The sequence below is a fragment of the Aethina tumida genome, chromosome 5 (genome assembly GCF_024364675.1).
Source record: "Aethina tumida isolate Nest 87 chromosome 5, icAetTumi1.1, whole genome shotgun sequence".
NCBI classification, from domain to species: Eukaryota; Metazoa; Arthropoda; class Insecta; order Coleoptera; family Nitidulidae; genus Aethina; species Aethina tumida.
This window is the reverse complement of record NC_065439.1, coordinates 4,300,131-4,321,456: the sequence shown is the minus strand read 5'-3', so window position 1 is coordinate 4,321,456 and position 21,326 is coordinate 4,300,131. Positions and strand designations below refer to the sequence as shown.

The following is a 21,326-nucleotide window of genomic DNA, read 5'->3' as shown; positions in this document are numbered from 1 at the left end:
AGCATGGCTGGTTTTGCTGTTTCTGCAGAGTAGAGGGTATAATTTCCCTGTGGCCACTTTTGTCTTCTTTCTCAGTTCTTCGGAGTTTTTCTTCCAGGTCAGTTTGGAATCCATACGGATTCCTAGATATTTGGCCTCTTTGGTCCACTCCACCTCGTTTCCGTCGATGTCTAGGTTATCGGGTGTTGGTAATCTTCTTTTTTGAAAGAGAACTGCCTGGCATTTTTCTGGATTTATCCTTATTTTCCATTTTTGGCACCATTTGCTTGTGTCTTCTATGGCTGCTTGCAGCCTTCTTTGAATGACACCGGTGTTTCGATGGCTTGTGAGGAGGGCAGTGTCGTCGGCGTATTGCGCGACAGTGACGTTGTTGGATGTTGGCATATCTGAGGCATATATACCGTACAGGGTTGGCGATAGTGCCGCTCCTTGCGGGACTCCTGCTTCAATGGTGCGGGTTGTGGATAGAGCTTTTCCTATTCTTACCGATACTTTGCGTTCCAGGAGGAAGCTTTGTATCAGTTTGATTAGGTTGTTGCTGTATCCCAACTCCGTCATTTTGTGGATTAGGCCTTGGTGCCAGACTCTGTCAAAAGCTCTTGTGATGTCGATGAATAATGCACCGGTGGCGTCTTTGTTGTTGAAGCTAGTTGTTATTTGGTCTACAACTCTCAGGACTTGGTGCTCCGTTGAATGTTTGGCTCGGAAACCAAATTGGTGGTCCGGTAAGACATTCAGGGCTGCAGTCTCATCATTCAGTCTGTTTAGGATCACTCTTTCCACTACTTTGCTCAAGCCTGGCAAGAGGCTGATTGGTCTGTAGTGTTGCGGAAAGGTGTGATTCTTCCCCGGTTTTGGGATCATTATAACCGTGGCTATCTTCCAGGTGTCCGGGAAAAGGGTGAATCTCATTATGCTGTTTGTGATTTTCAGCAGATGACATAACCCTTTTTTCGGGAGACTTCTGATCGCTTGGTTGGTGATGTTGTCGTAACCGGGGCTCTTTTTGACTTTGAGCTTTCTGACGATGTTTGTGATTTCTCTGAGCGAGGCTGGCCTCATACCGCCTGGGGCTGGCTCCGCGTTCTGGATCCGCTCGTACGTGCGTTCGGCGGCCTCATTTGTATGATCTTCATCGTCTTCGCTGTCACTGTCGGCAAGTGTTTCGTTTATCCTGCACTCACTCTCCATAGTGTCTGCAAAGGCTTCCGCTTTCTCTTCGTCCTCATAAGCTATACCATTTAGGGAGTGGATCGGCGGGATCGTGGTTTTTTCTTTTCTGAGGGCTTTCTGCATTTGCCATGCGGTTTGGTCCAGCGTTTGCAGTTCCGCAAGTCTCTTTTCCCAGACGTTTTGTCTGAAATCTTTGAGAACTGCCTTGAGGTGTCTGCTGTGCTCATTGAGGTTCGCTCTGTCTTCTTCCCGGTGGCTTCGTGCATATCTTCTTCTCAGTCTCCGATTCTCGGTGATGAGGTTTCTGATGTGTTGCGGGGTGTCATAGAAGTTCCTTTGGATCTTTCTGTAAGGGACGGTGTTGTTTTCTGCGGCCTCAATGATTTGGTCCTGAAATTTTTCTACCGCCTGCTCTATTTCGTGCGATTCGTCAATTTTTGGGACTCTAGTCAGAATCCTGTTTAGGTCTTGCTGGAAGCCAGTCCAGTTGGTTTTCTTTTTGTATGTGGTATTGTCCAGTCCTTCTCCGGTGCCTACTTTTACCAAGACCGGATTATGGTCGGAGGTGCCTTGGTTTAAGGTTTCCGTTTGAATCTCTTCTGCGAGTTTTGCACGATAGCTATGTCCAGGACATCAGGTCGGCCTGTGGCATACGGAATGTGTGTTGGTTCCGTTGGTCCTATCACTCTTGCGCCCATAGCTTCAGTCCATTCAGCCAGTCTGAGTCCGTTTGCGTTGTTAGTGCGGCTATTCCAGTCGACGTTTTTGCAGTTTAGGTCGCCTACAATCAGTTGGAGGGTATCATGCTCCAGCAGCATCTGTAATTCCTCTCTGACGAGGGGGAGCTGTGGAGATTTGTACACACTGGTGACATTGATTGCCCCGTTTCTTGTATGGACTTTAACTGCAACGTTGTCAATGGAAATATTTTGGATGGATCCCTGGAAACTGTGAGGCATTTCTGGTTTGACTAGGATGGCGACTCCTCCTGAGGGCTGGTCCCGGTCGAACCTGTATGTGAAGTAACCTGGAATAGCTATTTTGTTGTTCGAGGTGCATTTGGTCTCTTGTAGGCAAAGGATGTCTGGAGAGTTTTCTTTGACTAGGTCCTCTAGGTCGGTCTTCCTTATCCTGAAACTGTTAATGTTCCAGTATATGATTTTTATACTATTTTTTGGCCTATTTTCCATTTCGGAGTCTTATAGCCAGGGCTTGCCGGATTGCGTTCTGGATAACCGGTAGAATCTCTTCTGTTATTTCAGCTACGTTGGCTTCCATATCTGGCTGTTTGTTTTCTTTAGGCTGGCTGGGCTGCCTGGTTTGTTTAGTCTTGAGAGGTTCTTGTCCTCTCTTTTGTGTGACTTTGGGGGATGGAGTTGACGCTTTCCTGTTCCCCTTTTCTTTTGGGGTGGCTTTCCTCATATTGAGGGGGTATTTCGGGCAACCCCTGTAGCTTGCCGGGTGTCCGGTCTGGCCACAGTTAATGCATTTTGCATTTCTGTCCTCGGATTCTTTCTCCATCTTGCAGTTGCTAGATGGATGGTCGCCTGCGCATTTCACGCATTTTTGCGGAAATGTGCATTTGGACTGGGTGTGTCCGAATTTCTGGCACCGGTAGCATTGGCTGGGTGCCGTGGTTTTGTTTTTAGCCTCGACCTTAACCACAAGGTCGAGGAGTCTGTTTACTTGAAAGATATCTTTGCTGTTCGTCTTTACTAGGAACAGCGGCATTGGTTGGTTCGTCCTCATACTCGACATTCTGGCGACGGAGTGGACATTTATACCTTGCGTGGCTAGGTCTTCTTGGATTTCTTCCGGATCCGTATTTGTAGGCAGTCCTCTGATGACTGCGTATGTTTGTTTTTCCTCCGGGAGTCTGTAAGTGTAGAAAGCCTTACCTTTGTTCTGTAGGACTTTGGTAAGTTTCCTGTAATCGTCTGAGCTTTGGACATATATTTTGGTGGTTTGGCCGATGTTTTTGGCTTTTGCCACCTTAATCTCGTTTTCTTTCATTAAAAGTCTTGTTTTATTCCAGTCCTCATTATTTTCCACCACGATTGAGGGGATTTTCGCGAGGTATGCTGGCGAGGCTGTGATCTTAGCGTAAGATGGGGTTGCCTCGTTTGGATTGTCCTTTTTTGGGTTGATTTCGTTGGTTTGTTTTGTCTTGGTTTGAGACGCGGGGGGTTGCGGTCTTTGTGTCTCTTTAAGCGCTTCTTTAAGCTCGTTTACCAACTTAACGAGTTCTTCGTTTTGCTTTTGTTTTTTTTCGAGTGATTCCTCGAATTCTTTCTTCATCTTTAGGATTTGCCTTTCTAGCTTACGCTCTGCTTTAGTTTTCTCTGCTTGCGCAGAGAGATTTTTCAGGCTACTCATCTTGCCTTTTGATGTTAGCCTTGTTTGAGGGGGTATTTCGGGCAACCCCTGTAGCTTGCCGGGTGTCCGGTCTGGCCGCAGTTGATGCATTTTGCATTTCTGCCCTCGGATTTTTTCTCCATCTTGCAGTCGCTAGATGGATGGTCGCCTGCGCATTTCACGCATTTTTGCGGAAAAGTGCATTTGGACTGTGTATGTCCGAATTTTTGGCACCGGTAGCATTGGCTGGGTGCCGTGGTTTTGTTTTTAGCCTCGACCTTAACCACAAGGTCGAGGAGCCTGTTTATATTAAAGATTTGCGTGTTACTCGCTTTAACGAGGAACAGCGGCATTGGGGCTTGGGTTTTCTTGTTTGTCATCCTTGTGACAGAGGTGGTTTCTACGCCTTGCTTGGCGAGGTCGTCTGTGATTTCATCGGTGTTTGTGTTGGTCGGCAGTCCTCTGACGACTGCATAGACTTGTTTCTCCTCCGGTAGCCTGTATGAGTAGAAAGATTTGCCTTTGCTTTGGAGGACTTTTGTCAGTTTCCTGTAGTCCTCCGCGCTTTTGACGTATATTTTCGTGGTTTGGCCAATGTTTTTGGCCTTCTCCACTTCGATTTGATTTTCTTTGATTAGTGCTCTGGTTTTGTTCCAGTCTTCACTATTTTCGATGACTATTGGGGGTATTTTTGCCTGGTATGCAGGCGTGGCTGCCACTTTGGCGTACGTGGAGGTTGTCGCCTTTGGGGTGTCCTCGTTTTGGGTTTCGACGTTTTCCCGGGTTGGTTTGGCTGGAGCTTTTTGCGCCTCCTGTTGCGCTGTTTGGAGCTCCTTGACCTTTTCGAGGAGTTCGTCGATTTGCCTCTGTTTATCGACGAGAGCCTCCTCATACTCTTTTTTCAGCTTGGCTATTTGTCGCTCAAGCTTTCTTTCTGTTTTCGTCTTTTCTGCTTGCGCAGAGAGTTTTTTGAGGCTGCTCATGTTTTAGTATGAGGTTAGCCTCGGTTTAACGTTTGAGGTTGCCACGTGGTTGACCCACGTGGCGGACTTTTTTGGAGTTATGTGCACTATTTTTTCACATTCACTGGGGTGTGGCTTGTGCCACACTTTTTCTTTCTGTGACGACGTGTTGTCCTTGTGTCGATTGTTACGCTGAGAGGGAGAAAAGGGGGCACGAAGTACCGTTACCACAGATAAGAGTTTTTGGGGTCGCGTGCGCAGGCCACGTGTTACGCGGAATGCGCTGACGCGTCCTTTTTGCTCTATCTGTGTGTCTATTCTGTGTAATTAGTTTGTTATGTTGCTTGTTAGTGGTTTTGGTTTAGGAATTATCTACTGGGTTAGTGTGTTTGTTAAGTAATTGCACAGCATGCGTTTTTTGTGCGCACGTGTGCTGATTACGTTTTTACTCACGGTTTTTCCCTTTGGTTTGGGTTTTTCTCTTTGGTTTGCTATTTGGTATACCTGGGTAATCTGGGTGTTCTCTCTGGTGATCCTCACGGCTTGGCCTCTCGGGATCGAAAAACGATGTTAATTTTGATGAATTTATTCATCATTTCTGTGAATAAACCCAGCTGACCCGCCACATGGTTGTATTGAACCGTTTCGTATGTCCACACTTCAAACACTTCCACAATCCTGTAGCCTTTTTCCAATGCTTTAAGAACTTCTGCAATTACCCATGTCCTGGGCTGCAGATCCTACATGAATTGTGGGGTGTCCTAGAGGAAATCGGCCGTACTTGCACACGAAAGGGTACAACGAGCATACATCGATGTATTTGATGCGCTCACCCTCGTTACATTTGTAGTATGTAACAGTGTTTCCGGTTCGTCCTCCATAAAAACCGTCACGAGGATTCATTGGTGATGTTGCCAACACGGGATGGTTTTCCACAAAATCACGCACTTCACAACTCTGTTTTAATAATGTGAGGTAAAGTTACATTTCCACATTTCGATGACTTCAAATCCTAAGTTGCGAAGTCGAGCCGTTTTAATGGTGGTGACCTCGTAACGATTTCGCATGGTATCCGTTTTACCTCCTCCAATCGATGTGTCTCGGTGAAATTTGAAACAGCTGGTGCATCCATGGAAGTATCAACCGTGAAACTCCAATACCTGCCGCTGCTCCTCATTAAAGCCGTCAAGTTTCAGTCCTTCTCCTACTATGTGTTCTCGACCTGTACCGGCGTGGTGTATGGTGATTCCTCGTACGTTCTCCTCCCACAACAACCATTGTAAAGCGATAACCGATTGATTATCAGCCAGTCGGTAACCACCACGGGGAATAACGGCGATTGTATCGGCTTCCAGATAGTTTCGAGCAAACGCCTTATTACACGCTGATGCTATTGTTGTTTCTACGGTGAAAGGACAAACCTTACACTCGTTAAGAAGCATCGATCCAAATGAAAGACAGGCTGTCATTACTATTTCCACGTCCGACTTGCAATATGCGACGATTTCCTCCTGGAAATTAAAAACATCATTCTGATGCTCTTGATGCCAATTTAAAAACGCATGTCGGTCCTCGGGCTTCATTTGATTCGGACCGTAAAATTCAGCAGATGGTAAAGGACCCACGTATTGCTGATTTTCCAGGGTATTAAATAAGTGTGGACTATAACCCTTCTTAAAGTTTCCAGCAAGACCGAAAGCTTTAGGTAGCTTTGCCAGATCCATTGGAAAATAATTCAGCGAGTCCAAAAATCGCACATTTCCCACCTCAGCCAAAATAATTTTTGTTCTCCGCATAATCAAGTTTGGCTTGATGTCTGTTTTGGTGAGAATATAGTTCAGGATGAACTGATGGTCGAATGTTTGCCCGTTATGCGCAATCACAGTCACTCTTTTGAAAATTTTCCTTTCATTCAGCACAAAATTCATAAAATTTTCAATAGGGTTGTTGATAATTACGTGGGTCTTTACGCCGCATTTTTCACAAAATTCCACTTCCGTATCTAAACAGTTGGAACAACACACTTTAAATACACACAATGTGGTTTCATGCACTGCACTGCCGTCGGTCTGAACGGTGTCCTGTCGTGTTTCCAAATCGTAAAATATGAATAATAAATCAGTAAGGCAGGGTTCCTTTATGTTTGGCTGAATATAACAGTGTTGATTTATCTGATGGTGTTTTTTACAGATCTTACAAAAAATTTCACCACATTCATGCTTACGTTTTCCATCGACAGTTTTAAAGCACCTTTGACACATTCGCAAGTCGGCACATACGTTGGATGTCTTCTTAATCCGTAGATGATTTTCCAAACATTTCCGGCTCCTGAAGTGACGATGACAATCCGCACACTCTATTTTCTCCTCATCCTCGCACCGTGGTGATTCACGACAGCACAGACAAATTCCACTGCCACGATGGTTGACGCGTGTATTGAATGGGAGATTACATTCTTCGCAGTAGTAATCGCAGGAAAACGCAGAGGTTAACGATACAATCGCGTTGTAGTGTCCTTTGTGGAGTAGTAAATAAAGGGTTGGTCCTTCACTTTGTCCTTTAAAAATCACCTCTCGTCCACCGGCACCGTACTTGAACACTGTAATTCTGTATTTGGGTAAAGCCCTCTGGAATGCTTGCAACTCCTGAATCCCGGCACCCTACGCTAGAATATCAACACCCGCTCTCTGTCACAGTTCCATAGCTCGTATTCCTTGTAGTTTTCCAATGTCTCGGCGAACCTGTACGAATTGCGGTTCACTAGTCAGTTTCGCGATTAACACTACAAGTGCCCGTGTCAGGCAAAGGTTATCAGAATTTTTTATACTACTATACCACTAAACCTAAAACCACCTACGCGAGATCTTTGAGATATATTCTCTGAAGGGTCGGTTTTTCGGATTTTAGTAATCTTTTTAAAATTGATTCCTTCTTACTGTTTTTGTGTTCAGCTCTTGTACCGCCGCCGGTGGGTACAATTTGTCCGCGAGTTCGGCGAGCTCGTCCAGCGACTTCTTTTTGACAAGAAGCAGCATGCGTCGCGTTTGCGCCGGCAACAGGTTTTGCCATCTCACGCGCAGCACCTGATCTCCGACGCGGTCACCGGCGAGGCTGCGCATTTCGCGCAACAGTTGTGACGGCTTCTTGTCCCCCAGCTCTACACTCGTAATGAGTTTGTGAAGTTGCGCGTCAGGAGAGTCCAAAAAACGCGCCAGTATAGCCTGTTTCAAAGTCTCATACTTACTGGACTCGGGTGGTGTGCGAATTAGATCTGATACCTCCTGGATGCTCTCAAGATCCAGGGCGAGCACTATTGCGTTGTAGCGCGAATTGCCCGAAGTGACGCGGTGCACTTGGAATTGAAGTTCGGCCTGGATAAACCAGAGGTCCGGGTTTGACCGCCAAAATGTCGGCAACTTACACATAGCGACTGCGCTGACGGTAGATCGCGCTGGGCACGATGCCTGCTCGTTGTCGCTTGCGGTTCTTTCGGCGACCTGGTTGGCCATGTTAGATAAAAAGCAACGAGCAAGGTGAAGGAAAAAAAACGGATCTGCGATTTAACGGCACTCAAGATGGCTGCACTCGGCAATAAACAGTCACTGTTCTCGCGGCACTAACATGTGTGATGCGAAGCGCACTTTTGAATCGTCGGGGTCACCACTTTACTGTTTGCACGATTTTCCCTCGATGAGGAAAAAGGGAAAGGGCGAACTAGTAAATAAATCACAATTGACTCAAAAATGAACTCTTTATTGAGCCTAGTAACACAACCAAACAACAAATTTCGAGTGAAAAAATAGGTGCGACCGTCGTCTTCGAGAGCTTGGGGAAGAAGGGACGCGGCGTGGCTTTAAGCTCAAGTGGCGCGCGAGGCAAGACTGCGTCGAGGATGCACGCCATCTGCCGTTGAGCAAAAGCTTCGAAGTGAAGCTTTTGGTGCCACAAGGGCTTTATTGTCTTAAGCGAATTATTTGATTTTCTAATATAGCTTATGGTTAGATTATATTATGTTACCCTTACCTGTATACTTACTTGTTAGTTGAGGATGTCCTTTGGTCTCCTGTGGCGTGTCCGGGTCCGGGTTTGCAGCTGTCCTGATTAGGATGTTGCCGTGTGTTTCTCCCAGTGTATAGAATTTCGTGGCCTTCTCTCTGATGTGGTCCTGGTATTTTGTCCATTTGATGTCCCTGAAAAGTTGGTCGTTTCTAACGAACCAGGGCACGTTTAGTGCCATTCTTATCAGAGAGTTCTCTACTCCTGACAGTCTGCTAATGTGGCTGTCTGCTGCATGGCCCCAAACCGATGAGCAGTAGGTCAACTGCGATCTGGCTATCGCTCTGATGATTTTTATTTTTACAGCATGGCTGGTTTTGCTGTTTCTGCAGAGTAGAGGGTATAATTTCCCTGTGGCCACTTTTGTCTTCTTTCTCAGTTCTTCGGAGTTTTTCTTCCAGGTCAGTTTGGAATCCATACGGATTCCTAGATATTTGGCCTCTTTGGTCCACTCCACCTCGTTTCCGTCGATGTCTAGGTTATCGGGTGTTGGTAATCTTCTTTTTTGAAAGAGAACTGCCTGGCATTTTTCTGGATTTATCCTTATTTTCCATTTTTGGCACCATTTGCTTGTGTCTTCTATGGCTGCTTGCAGCCTTCTTTGAATGACACCGGTGTTTCGATGGCTTGTGAGGAGGGCAGTGTCGTCGGCGTATTGCGCGACAGTGACGTTGTTGGATGTTGGCATATCTGAGGCATATATACCGTACAGGGTTGGCGATAGTGCCGCTCCTTGCGGGACTCCTGCTTCAATGGTGCGGGTTGTGGATAGAGCTTTTCCTATTCTTACCGATACTTTGCGTTCCAGGAGGAAGCTTTGTATCAGTTTGATTAGGTTGTTGCTGTATCCCAACTCCGTCATTTTGTGGATTAGGCCTTGGTGCCAGACTCTGTCAAAAGCTCTTGTGATGTCGATGAATAATGCACCGGTGGCGTCTTTGTTGTTGAAGCTAGTTGTTATTTGGTCTACAACTCTCAGGACTTGGTGCTCCGTTGAATGTTTGGCTCGGAAACCAAATTGGTGGTCCGGTAAGACATTCAGGGCTGCAGTCTCATCATTCAGTCTGTTTAGGATCACTCTTTCCACTACTTTGCTCAAGCCTGGCAAGAGGCTGATTGGTCTGTAGTGTTGCGGAAAGGTGTGATTCTTCCCCGGTTTTGGGATCATTATAACCGTGGCTATCTTCCAGGTGTCCGGGAAAAGGGTGAATCTCATTATGCTGTTTGTGATTTTCAGCAGATGACATAACCCTTTTTTCGGGAGACTTCTGATCGCTTGGTTGGTGATGTTGTCGTAACCGGGGCTCTTTTTGACTTTGAGCTTTCTGACGATGTTTGTGATTTCTCTGAGCGAGGCTGGCCTCATACCGCCTGGGGCTGGCTCCGCGTTCTGGATCCGCTCGTACGTGCGTTCGGCGGCCTCATTTGTATGATCTTCATCGTCTTCGCTGTCACTGTCGGCAAGTGTTTCGTTTATCCTGCACTCACTCTCCATAGTGTCTGCAAAGGCTTCCGCTTTCTCTTCGTCCTCATAAGCTATACCATTTAGGGAGTGGATCGGCGGGATCGTGGTTTTTTCTTTTCTGAGGGCTTTCTGCATTTGCCATGCGGTTTGGTCCAGCGTTTGCAGTTCCGCAAGTCTCTTTTCCCAGACGTTTTGTCTGAAATCTTTGAGAGCTGCCTTGAGGTGTCTGCTGTGCTCATTGAGGTTCGCTCTGTCTTCTTCCCGGTGGCTTCGTGCATATCTTCTTCTCAGTCTCCGATTCTCGGTGATGAGGTTTCTGATGTGTTGCGGGGTGTCATAGAAGTTCCTTTGGATCTTTCTGTAAGGGACGGTGTTGTTTTCTGCGGCCTCAATGATTTGGTCCTGAAATTTTTCTACCGCCTGCTCTATTTCGTGCGATTCGTCAATTTTTGGGACTCTAGTCAGAATCCTGTTTAGGTCTTGCTGGAAGCCAGTCCAGTTGGTTTTCTTTTTGTATGTGGTATTGTCCAGTCCTTCTCCGGTGCCTACTTTTACCAAGACCGGATTATGGTCGGAGGTGCCTTGGTTTAAGGTTTCCGTTTGAATCTCTTCTGCGAGTTTTGCACGATAGCTATGTCCAGGACATCAGGTCGGCCTGTGGCATACGGAATGTGTGTTGGTTCCGTTGGTCCTATCACTCTTGCGCCCATAGCTTCAGTCCATTCAGCCAGTCTGAGTCCGTTTGCGTTGTTAGTGCGGCTATTCCAGTCGACGTTTTTGCAGTTTAGGTCGCCTACAATCAGTTGGAGGGTATCATGCTCCAGCAGCATCTGTAATTCCTCTCTGACGAGGGGGAGCTGTGGAGATTTGTACACACTGGTGACATTGATTGCCCCGTTTCTTGTATGGACTTTAACTGCAACGTTGTCAATGGAAATATTTTGGATGGATCCCTGGAAACTGTGAGGCATTTCTGGTTTGACTAGGATGGCGACTCCTCCTGAGGGCTGGTCCCGGTCGAACCTGTATGTGAAGTAACCTGGAATAGCTATTTTGTTGTTCGAGGTGCATTTGGTCTCTTGTAGGCAAAGGATGTCTGGAGAGTTTTCTTTGACTAGGTCCTCTAGGTCGGTCTTCCTTATCCTGAAACTGTTAATGTTCCAGTATATGATTTTTATACTATTTTTTGGCCTATTTTCCATTTCGGAGTCTTATAGCCAGGGCTTGCCGGATTGCGTTCTGGATAACCGGTAGAATCTCTTCTGTTATTTCAGCTACGTTGGCTTCCATATCTGGCTGTTTGTTTTCTTTAGGCTGGCTGGGCTGCCTGGTTTGTTTAGTCTTGAGAGGTTCTTGTCCTCTCTTTTGTGTGACTTTGGGGGATGGAGTTGACGCTTTCCTGTTCCCCTTTTCTTTTGGGGTGGCTTTCCTCATATTGAGGGGGTATTTCGGGCAACCCCTGTAGCTTGCCGGGTGTCCGGTCTGGCCACAGTTAATGCATTTTGCATTTCTGTCCTCGGATTCTTTCTCCATCTTGCAGTTGCTAGATGGATGGTCGCCTGCGCATTTCACGCATTTTTGCGGAAATGTGCATTTGGACTGGGTGTGTCCGAATTTCTGGCACCGGTAGCATTGGCTGGGTGCCGTGGTTTTGTTTTTAGCCTCGACCTTAACCACAAGGTCGAGGAGTCTGTTTACTTGAAAGATATCTTTGCTGTTCGTCTTTACTAGGAACAGCGGCATTGGTTGGTTCGTCCTCATACTCGACATTCTGGCGACGGAGTGGACATTTATACCTTGCGTGGCTAGGTCTTCTTGGATTTCTTCCGGATCCGTATTTGTAGGCAGTCCTCTGATGACTGCGTATGTTTGTTTTTCCTCCGGGAGTCTGTAAGTGTAGAAAGCCTTACCTTTGTTCTGTAGGACTTTGGTAAGTTTCCTGTAATCGTCTGAGCTTTGGACATATATTTTGGTGGTTTGGCCGATGTTTTTGGCTTTTGCCACCTTAATCTCGTTTTCTTTCATTAAAAGTCTTGTTTTATTCCAGTCCTCATTATTTTCCACCACGATTGAGGGGATTTTCGCGAGGTATGCTGGCGAGGCTGTGATCTTAGCGTAAGATGGGGTTGCCTCGTTTGGATTGTCCTTTTTTGGGTTGATTTCGTTGGTTTGTTTTGTCTTGGTTTGAGACGCGGGGGGTTGCGGTCTTTGTGTCTCTTTAAGCGCTTCTTTAAGCTCGTTTACCAACTTAACGAGTTCTTCGTTTTGCTTTTGTTTTTTTTCGAGTGATTCCTCGAATTCTTTCTTCATCTTTAGGATTTGCCTTTCTAGCTTACGCTCTGCTTTAGTTTTCTCTGCTTGCGCAGAGAGATTTTTCAGGCTACTCATCTTGCCTTTTGATGTTAGCCTTGTTTTATGGTTACCACGTGGAATGTTTACATAAACCCCATTAAGAAATACTCTTAATAAGTGAACGAAAACATTACCATGCCTGAATCACTAGAAAAATAAGATTACTGCTTAACTAATATACAAACTATATCTAACATAAATATTAATACAAATAACTTACTTCTAAATCACACTAAACTCAAATAGCACTGAAATTAGTCAGTCTAAAATTTTTATTTAATTCTTAAAATCATTGACAATATGGCAGCCAGGACAAACTTGATTGAGGTGAGTTTTTAGCTTATTATATTATTACAATTTACTTATTAAACATATATTTTCTTATATAGGAAAATTGGGACGACGATTGTGGCGGCCCTTCCTTTTTTGACACCGATTTTTACACAAGGACGGAGAAACTGCCGATCATCCGGTATCCACCTCACGTTGCGAAGGTGAACGTCACCAAAGATTAAGGAGAGAGGCGGAGGCAGAGGTGGCAGCAGAGGCTGCGGCGACACTCGCTGGTCTCCAAATAGAGGCTAGACGGCTCCCCATCATTGCGGATTCGTCAAGTGCAACAGCGAGAGGAATGACCGTCTCCCTCGATGCAAAAAGACGAAATAAATAATATTTTATTTATTATTTATATTGTATTGAGAAAAAAATTAATATTAAAAATATACGCTACAAATAAATTTGAAAGTTTTTTTTCCAATTACCTCACTGTTTGGAAACATCGGTGATAAATATGATGTACAGAGTGCTGAAATTTCATTTCAATGTTAGTCATTGAGTATCGCAGTAATGGTTATTAAACTTTGTTATTGACAACTTACCGTTTGAATTACATCTACCATTTTATCAGTACTGTGATCCTGGTACGAAATTGAAAAAACGACTTGCGAGAGGTGATACAGGTATCAACGAGTTGGACAAAGCCTGTAAACGACACGACATTGCCTACGAAGAAAATAAATCGTTGCAGGACAGATACAAGGCTGACCTGGTTTTGGAAAACGAGGCGGTGAAAAAGCAGCCGCGTGGCTTGTAACAACGGGAATGAAAATAAAAAGGAAGCTCGGAATGGGCCATCGTACACAACACCAATCAAAAATTTCATTCAAGAAAGACATTGTCGACAAAATCGATAAAAAGATTTTAAAATCGGTCGACATAAAACCTGGTAGCAAGTCATTACGGAAATGCGACGTAAGGACCCACGTAATTATCAACAACCCTATTGAAAATTTTATGAACTTTGTGCTAAATGAAAGAAAAATTTTCAAAAGAGTGACTGTGATTGCGCATAACGGGCAAACATTCGACCATCAGTTCATCCTGAATTATATTCTCACCAAAACAGACATCAAGCCAAACTTAATTATGCGGAGGACAAAAATTATTTTGGCTGAGGTGGGAAATGTGCGATTTTTGGACTCGCTAAATTAATTTCCAATGGCTCTGGCAAAGCTACCTAAAGCTTTCGGCCTTGCAGGAAACTTTAAGAAGGGTTATTTTCCACACTTGTTTAATACCCTGAAAAATCAGCAATACGTGGGTCCTTTATCATCTGTTGAATTTTACGGTCCGAATCAAATGAAGCCCGAGGACCGACATACGTTTTTAAACTGGCATCAAGAGCATCAGAATGATGTTTTTAATTTCCAGGAGGAAATCGTCGCATATTGCAAGTCGAACGTGAAAATACTAATGAGAGCCTGTCTTTCATTTAGGTCGATGCTTCTTAACGAGTGTAAGGTTTGTCCATTCACCGAAGCAACAACAATAGCATCAGCGTGTAATATGGTGTTTGCTCGAAACTATCTGGAAGCCGATACAATCGCCGTTATTCCCCGTGGTGGTTACCGAATGGCTGATAATCAATCGGTTATCGCTTTACAATGGTTGTTTTGGAATGAGAACGTACGAGGAATCACCATACACCACGCCGGTACAGGTCGAGAACACATAGTAGGATGAGGACTCAAACTTGACGGCTTTAATGAGGAGTAGCGGCAGGTATTCAAGTTTCACGGTTGTTACTTTCATGGATGCACCAGCTGTCTCAAATTTCACCGAGACACATCGATTGGAGGAGGTAAAACGGATACCACGCGAAATCGTTACGAGGCCACCCCCGTTAAAACGACTCGACTTCGCAACTTAGGATTTGAAGTCATCGAAATGTGGGAATGTAACTTCCGCACATTATTAAAACAGAGTTGTGAAATGCGTGATTTTGTGGAAAACCATCCCGTGTTGGCAACATCACCAATGAATCCTCGTGACGGTTTTTATGGAGGACGAACCGGAAACACTGTTACATACTACAAATGTAACAAGGGTGAGCGCATCAAATATATCGATGAATGCTCGTTGTACCCTTTCGTGTTTAAGTACGGCCGATTTCCTCTAGGACACCCCACAATTCATGTAGGATCTGCAGCCCAGGACACTGATTTATCCACCGTAGATGGCATGGTGAAATGTAAAATTTTACCACCCACGCAATTGTACCACCCCGTTCTCCCTGTCAGGATGAAGGGAAAGTTAATGTTCGCCCTTTGCAACAGCTGTGGTGAAAGTTCACAACAACGTGAGTGTTGCCATACGGAGGAAGAACGGTCGTTCACCGGGACATGGGTAATTGCAGAAGTACTTAAAGCATTGGAAGAAGGCAACAGGATTGGGGAAGTGTTTGAATTGTGGACATACGAAACGCGTCAGTACAACCATGCGGCGGGTCAGCCGGGTTTATTCACAGAAATGATGAATAAATTCATCAAAATTAAACAGGAAGCCTCCGGCTGGCCCACGGATTGCGTAAACGATGTGGTTAAACAGCAACAATACCCTGATTTTGAAGAAGATGAAAAAGTGAAACTAACACCGAAACGCATCGAAAATAACCCTTATCTTCGATCCCTCGCCAAACTAATGCCGAATTCGTTCTGGGGAAAGTGTGGACAACGTGAAAACCAACCCCAAACAACCATCATCAACGATCCTCAGGAATGCTTTGATTTCCTTGCGCATCCGTCGAAGAATGTCAACAGTATAACTCCTGTTAATGAACAAACTGTTGTAATCAACTGGGAGTACGCCGACGAGGCTGTGGAATCTCTCCCCACTGTGAATGTGGTAATTGCAGCTTTTGTTACAGCACAGGCCCGTTTGAAGTTGTACGAATATCTAGAGATGTTGGATACACGTGTTTTATACTACGATACCGATTCCGTTATCTATGTGTCAAACAACCTTTTTCCAGATCCCCTGACTGGAAAATTCATTGGAGATATGACCGATGAGCTGGAGGTATACGGTATCGTTTCTACATCACGGAATTTGTTTCGGGCGAACCGAAAAATTACGCATACTCTGTGTGGTCAACGACAAAGCAATGTATCGAACATGTTTGTAAGGTGAAAGGGATCGCCTTAACATACAGCTCTTCTCAGTTGATTAATTTTGAGAAAATTAAACAAATGGTTCTGGAAAAAACAGATCCCATTCGTTTGACGTCGATGAACTTTGTGCGGACAAAAGATCATCACGTAATAACCAAAGAAGAGACAAAGACATACAGAACGAATTCAACAAAGAGACTCTTCATGGATGACAACAGTTCTCGATCATTCGGATACAAGGTCCCAGGAAGTGATTAATGGAAGTGATTAAGTGGAAATAAAAAAATTAATATAATATTAAAAAAGGTAACTTTGAATTATTAATTGTTAAAACGAGGGTTTGTTGAAATGATAAAATGATACAAGTCAACAAGGGTTTATTTGTGAACAGGGTGTCAATCGAACAAAGCAACGGTCAGGGTAAAAGTGGTGCGTCCCTCCCGGTCCGCGTCCCACGCCAACGCGCCCTCTTGTGTGGGTGGTACTTCCGCCCTCTCTCGGATTACGCGTACGGTACTGTCCGTTCTACCCTCCGGCTCCCTCACGGATTCTGTGCGGTCTCCCTGATCAACCCCTCCGACGTCGAGATGGCGCAAATTAGTAACGGACCGCCGATCCGTCAAGTTTTCGTAACATTCGGCCATCCTGAAACATTAATGTCCTCATTAATTCGAGCTTACCACGATCTCCTACTCTCTAACGCCCTCCTTTACTCCAGCAATTAGTCGCTCTCGCTTCTACTCCTACTGAAATCATGCAACATGTCTAATCTACTATGATTGCCACCTCGAGTAGTCGAACACAGTGCGTCCACTGGTACCGAGCTACTATACCTCCTCAAGGAGTCGGCCGCCGCCACAAATCTCCGATTTCTGTAACCTCTGGCTCCTTGAAGCCCAGTTATCTCATAACGATCGTTTTGCAATACTTTTACTATTTTGTAGGGCCCTTGATATCTCCGTGCAAGCTTGCTGTTAACGCCTCGTGCTATGGTGTGTGTGACTCCTTCTCTCCAGAGGACTAAATTGCCCTTAACGAACCTGTCAACATCTCGATGTTTTCGATTATACCTCTCTCATTTTTTCTCGCTGTCTGTCTAATCGGATTTTGGCCTCCTGCCGTCTATGCATAGCTTCCGCCATTTCGTTCTTTGACACACCACTGCGATGGGACACCTGCCGCTGTCCAATGCGCGCGCTCCTCCTGAGCTGCGCCGTATTATGATCATTCTCCGCCTGACCGGACCCCGCCGGGTAATCCTTTGAGTCCGCCGCCCTTGTATAGGTGCGCCGCCTATTGTCTCTCTCCCCTTGTAAGCGCCTTTCGCCGTGCAGCATCATTCGACATTTGGTAGACTCTGGTGGTGGCGATTCTACTGGTGGTTTGCTAACCGCTTCCTCTGTACCACGTGATGTCTGGATTTCAACGTTTTGGTCATTCGCCAGATCTCCACCTTCCGTGTCCTCCCGAGTGTGATCCAATTCGTCACGCCGCGCTGATAAGTCTCCGTAGACGGCTCCTCCAGTGAAAGCGAACATCCATTTCGCTGGCAGCTCCTTGGTCGTCGCGTTGACGGTATTATTGATGCCCCACGCAACTTGAGGAACTACTTCGTCCCATGAGGCTTCATCTTGTATACTGGCAACAATAGCTTCTGTTATGGTCCGATTATAACGTTCAACTTGTCCATTCGCTCTGGGTGTGGCGATGGCATTCAATACATGTCGTATTCCTTGCTCTTTCACGAATTCAGTGAACACCTTGCTTGTGAACGCTTTACCCCTGTCGCTGATTATCCTCCGCGGACAGCCAAATACTCCGAAGGTTTCCTTAAGCTTCCGGATGGTCTCAGTCGGTCGCCGTCTGACGTTTTCCGGTAAAGCCGTCCATTTTTCGTTTTGAAGTCGGTCTTCGTCTGTTTATCAGCCTGTCCGTTCTCCAGCAATCTGTAAATGTGTTGAACATTCTCATCTTGTAATTGTACAGTCAAAAACCAATCCTCTTCTCCAATAATGGCCCCTACTGACACTGGATTCCGGCTTAATGCATCTACGTGTCGCATGCTAATTCCTCGCCTGTATTCGACTTTGAAATCTAGATCTTGGATACTCAGCCACCATCTTGCGACTCTGGGTACCATGTCTTTTTTCTCAAAAGTAGCTCTCAGAGCGACACAATCGGTAACCAACTTGAATGGCACTCCGACTAGGTATATTCGGAACCTTTTGATCGTCTCCACAGCTGCTAGTGTCTCCAAGTCGTAACTGTGATAAACCTGTTCGGCAGGAGTTGTGACTCGGCTGTAGTACATCACAGGCTTTTTAGTCCCATCGTCCTGAGTCTGCATTAATATTCCTCCTAGTCCCGATTTGCTCGCATCCGTGTGCACTTCTGTCTCTAATCCGTGTTTGTAGATAGCCAGTACTGGTCTGCAGCACAACGCTTGTTTCAGTTGTTCGAAAGCCTCCTGTTGTTTGGTGCCCCACTGCCATTCTACGTCCTTCTTTGTCAGTTCAGTTAGCGGTCTGGCAATTGTAGCGAAGTCTCTGACGAATTTCCTAAAATAACTAGCCAACCCAATAAATTGTCGTACCTGGTGTCGGCGCAGGAAATTGCTCCACTGCTCGTATTTTCCTCTCTCCTGGTTTCAGACCTTCGGCCGCTATCTCATGACCTAAGAAATTTAGGTGTGTCTTCAAAAATAAGCATTTGGTGGTGTTTAATTTAAAATTGGCATTCCTGACCTTCTTAAGGACTCGTCTAAGCATTTCAATACCTTCTCCTGCAGTCTTTGCGGGGATTAGTATGTCATCCATGTAGGCTAGGACTCCTTCCGACGTCAACTCTCGTAACATCTTATTGAGTGCCCTCTGGAAAACAGCTGGACTGTTGGCTAATCCGAAAGGCATCCTTAGATACTCATAGTGTCCGTCAGGTGTCACAAATGCAGTTTTATGAATCGAACCATCATCTATCTTGATCTGATGAAATCCTGCAACTAAGTCGAGTGTCGTATAATATTTACTTCCAGCCAGTCTGTCTAGCTGATCCTCAATAAGTGGCAATGGGTAGCGGTTCTTCACCGTAATTTTATTCAGCTCTCTGTAGTCGACACAAAGTCTGATGTCTCCGTCCTTCTTAGGTACTATTATAATAGGACTGGCATAATCTGATTCACTCTCCCGAATGATCCCATTCTTTAACAGCTCACTGATCTTTTCCTTAACCTTTTCTCGTTCAGAGTGTGCTAGGCGGTACGGTCTTCTTACGACCGGCTTGTTTGTAGTAAGTGTTATCTCCATGGTCGCTAATGGAGTGGCTCCAACGTCACTGGTACCTTCTGCAAAACAGTCTGCGAATTCTACGAGCAGGTCGGCCAGCTTTTTGCGGTCGACATCATCTAAACTACCATCACCCCCTTCATCTACGCCCTCTACAACTACTCGATCTCTCACCTCGACTTCGTTGTTTTCGGGCGCCTTTCTCCGGTGTACCTCGGTCAGACTGGTTCCTTCGCAGATGGTGACCTCACTCTGTGACAGGTTAGTCAAACGCACCGTTGCCTGGTCGCTGTCCGAGTGGAATCTAACGTTGGACATGGCCAGTGGTTGTCGGTGATCATCCAAGATCCTGGCAGGAATCGTGGTCTCTCCTTGATGGCGTCCAAGCAAGCGAACCAATGCCATCCGGGTGGCACCTGGTCCAAGGTGAAGTTCCCGCTCCAGTTGGACGTCCATTTCTGCCTGCGCCTCCTGGTCCGTGGAACAGGACAAGGTTACTTCCTGGCCTTTCACCTCCATATGGGTATGCCCATCGTTCAGCACTGGTTGACCGATCAGCAAATCTACGTTCGGAAGATGTATGGACGCAATAACTGCATCCACCGTCAACTGGCATCGGTCGACAGTTACTACTAGCTGGGTCTGCCTGTTGGCGTCTGTCCTGCCGCCCCCGAAACCGGACAGTGTCGCTTGTACAGGTTTAGTTTGAAGTCCGATTCTCTTCACGCATTCTGACGAGATTACGTTACACTCGCTACCAGTGTCCAAGTACACGGATAACCCGTTCCCTTCTGGTGTAACGCCCCATTTGCGATAGCCAGGCACAGACATTTGGAGGACGTTGATTCGCTGTAAATCGAATCGCGGTTTAACGTCTCTCCTCTTAGGACACCTCTCCGCGTAATGTCCCCGTTCCTTGCAAAGGCGACAGACGTCATTGGTTCTGGATCGTGGGCAGTTGCGACTTATGTGACCTACTTCCTGGCAGTTAAAACAACGTTTGAGATCCGACCCGGATAGTCGCCTTGATTCAACATCGTCAGTCGTCCTCTTGTCTCTGCGGCGGCCTTGTTCATGGAACGATAGACGCGTACTCGGCCCCTGGAAGGGATGGCTCCGGTTTTGTTGATGGCGTCGCGGCGACGGGTGTGGACGGGAGCGCGGCGACGGCCTTTTGTGAGAAGTCGAACTGCCTTCCGTGGTCCTGGCGTCTAATTTTGACAGGAACCTGTTGTAAGGTTCCGTCGGGGTTTTCCAGTCCACGGTGTCCGCATTTGGTTGGAGATGTGCGGGCAGTCCTCCAATTAGGCACGACACCGTTTGTTTAATATCAATCCCTATGGACTGACACAAGCTGACCACGTCACGGAAGTATTCCATATACGTCTCTTCCGGTTTTTTTTCTTACGGGCAGAGACAGCACGCAACTGTGAATGGAACTCCGTCGTCCTCGGAAAAGCATCCAATATGGCGGCTTTCCAGTCCTGCCAACTTAGGACACGATCCACCCGGTTACGGAACCACCTTTTGCCACACCTTGCAGCTGCATATGTATTAGCAACACTTTCTCTTCATCACTCCAGCCGTGGATACGTCCTACCTGGTCTACATATGAGAACCATTCCCGGGCGTCACGACAAGAGCCGCCATCTTCGCTGTCCGGATCAAAGATCGGCACAACTTTCGCAGCAATCATGACATTGAACCGGCTTGGGCCGCCATTGTTGGTGACGGGTGGAGGACTGGCGTCCCTTGATTCTTGGCGCATTTCTGCGCTTGAACTGGACATTCCGCTATGCGATACTACTCGATTCGTACCTTGAATTGCATTTAGAATCCGTTCCTCGAGTTCTTCAATTCGTCTCTCCAAGGGACCGACTTGACGTCGAGTCTCTTCTCGGACTCGCTCCTCGATTTGGTGGTGAATCCGCCGATCCTCGACCTGGTTCAACAGTTCTCGCCTCATTTCTAGCTCTCCGACCTCTTCTACGTGAACGTTCGGCACGTTCGTTAGTTCAGACGGGGTGCTTGCAGCCTGACGCTCACTAGCTCTTTTCGTTTGTTTCCTCGACGCCATTTTGTATTCGGTGGTTCGGTACAACTTTTTCACACAACTCACTCACAACTACGTTTCACCATTCTGCGGGATACACATCCCACTTCTGATATGTTAAAACGAGGGTTTGTTGAAATGATAATATGATACAAGTCAACAAGGGTTTATTTGTGAACA

The 21,326-nt window shown here is 46.1% G+C and overlaps 2 protein-coding genes across 3 annotated transcripts; one reads left to right on the top strand and one right to left on the bottom strand.

Moving 5' to 3' along the window:
• The first annotated feature begins 14,634 nt into the window (after positions 1 to 14,634).
• On the top strand, positions 14,635 to 15,831 carry LOC126265567 (uncharacterized). The gene has a single exon (XM_049967407.1). The coding sequence runs from the start codon at positions 14,635 to 14,637 to the stop codon at positions 15,829 to 15,831; it is 1,197 nt and encodes a 398-aa protein (XP_049823364.1).
• Positions 15,832 to 16,270: 439 nt separating this feature from the next.
• Positions 16,271 to 20,616, bottom strand: LOC126265728 (uncharacterized). Of its 2 annotated transcripts, none has more exons than XM_049968182.1 (2): positions 19,268 to 20,616; positions 16,271 to 16,457 (listed from the first exon to the last, which is right to left on the bottom strand). In XM_049968182.1, the coding sequence occupies exons 1-2, from the start codon at positions 20,471 to 20,473 to the stop codon at positions 16,410 to 16,412; spliced, it is 1,254 nt and encodes a 417-aa protein (XP_049824139.1). In that variant the 5' UTR covers positions 20,474 to 20,616; the 3' UTR covers positions 16,271 to 16,409. The 2 variants fall into 2 exon arrangements, with proteins under 2 accessions (XP_049824139.1, XP_049824140.1); XM_049968183.1 differs by lacking the exon at positions 16,271 to 16,457 and adding an exon at positions 18,723 to 18,810.
• Positions 20,617 to 21,326: the final 710 nt, after the last annotated feature.

Coding starts and splice junctions, on each gene's coding strand:
- LOC126265567 (XM_049967407.1), top strand. CDS start 14,635: ATGCGTGATTTTGTGGAAAACCATCCCGTGTTGGCAACATCACCAATG.
- LOC126265728 (XM_049968182.1), bottom strand. CDS start 20,473: ATGGAATACTTCCGTGACGTGGTCAGCTTGTGTCAGTCCATAGGGATT. Junction 16,458..19,267: donor CCGAAAACAACGAAGTCGAG/GTGAGAGATCGA, acceptor TTAATGTTTCAG/GATGGCCGAATGTTACGAAA.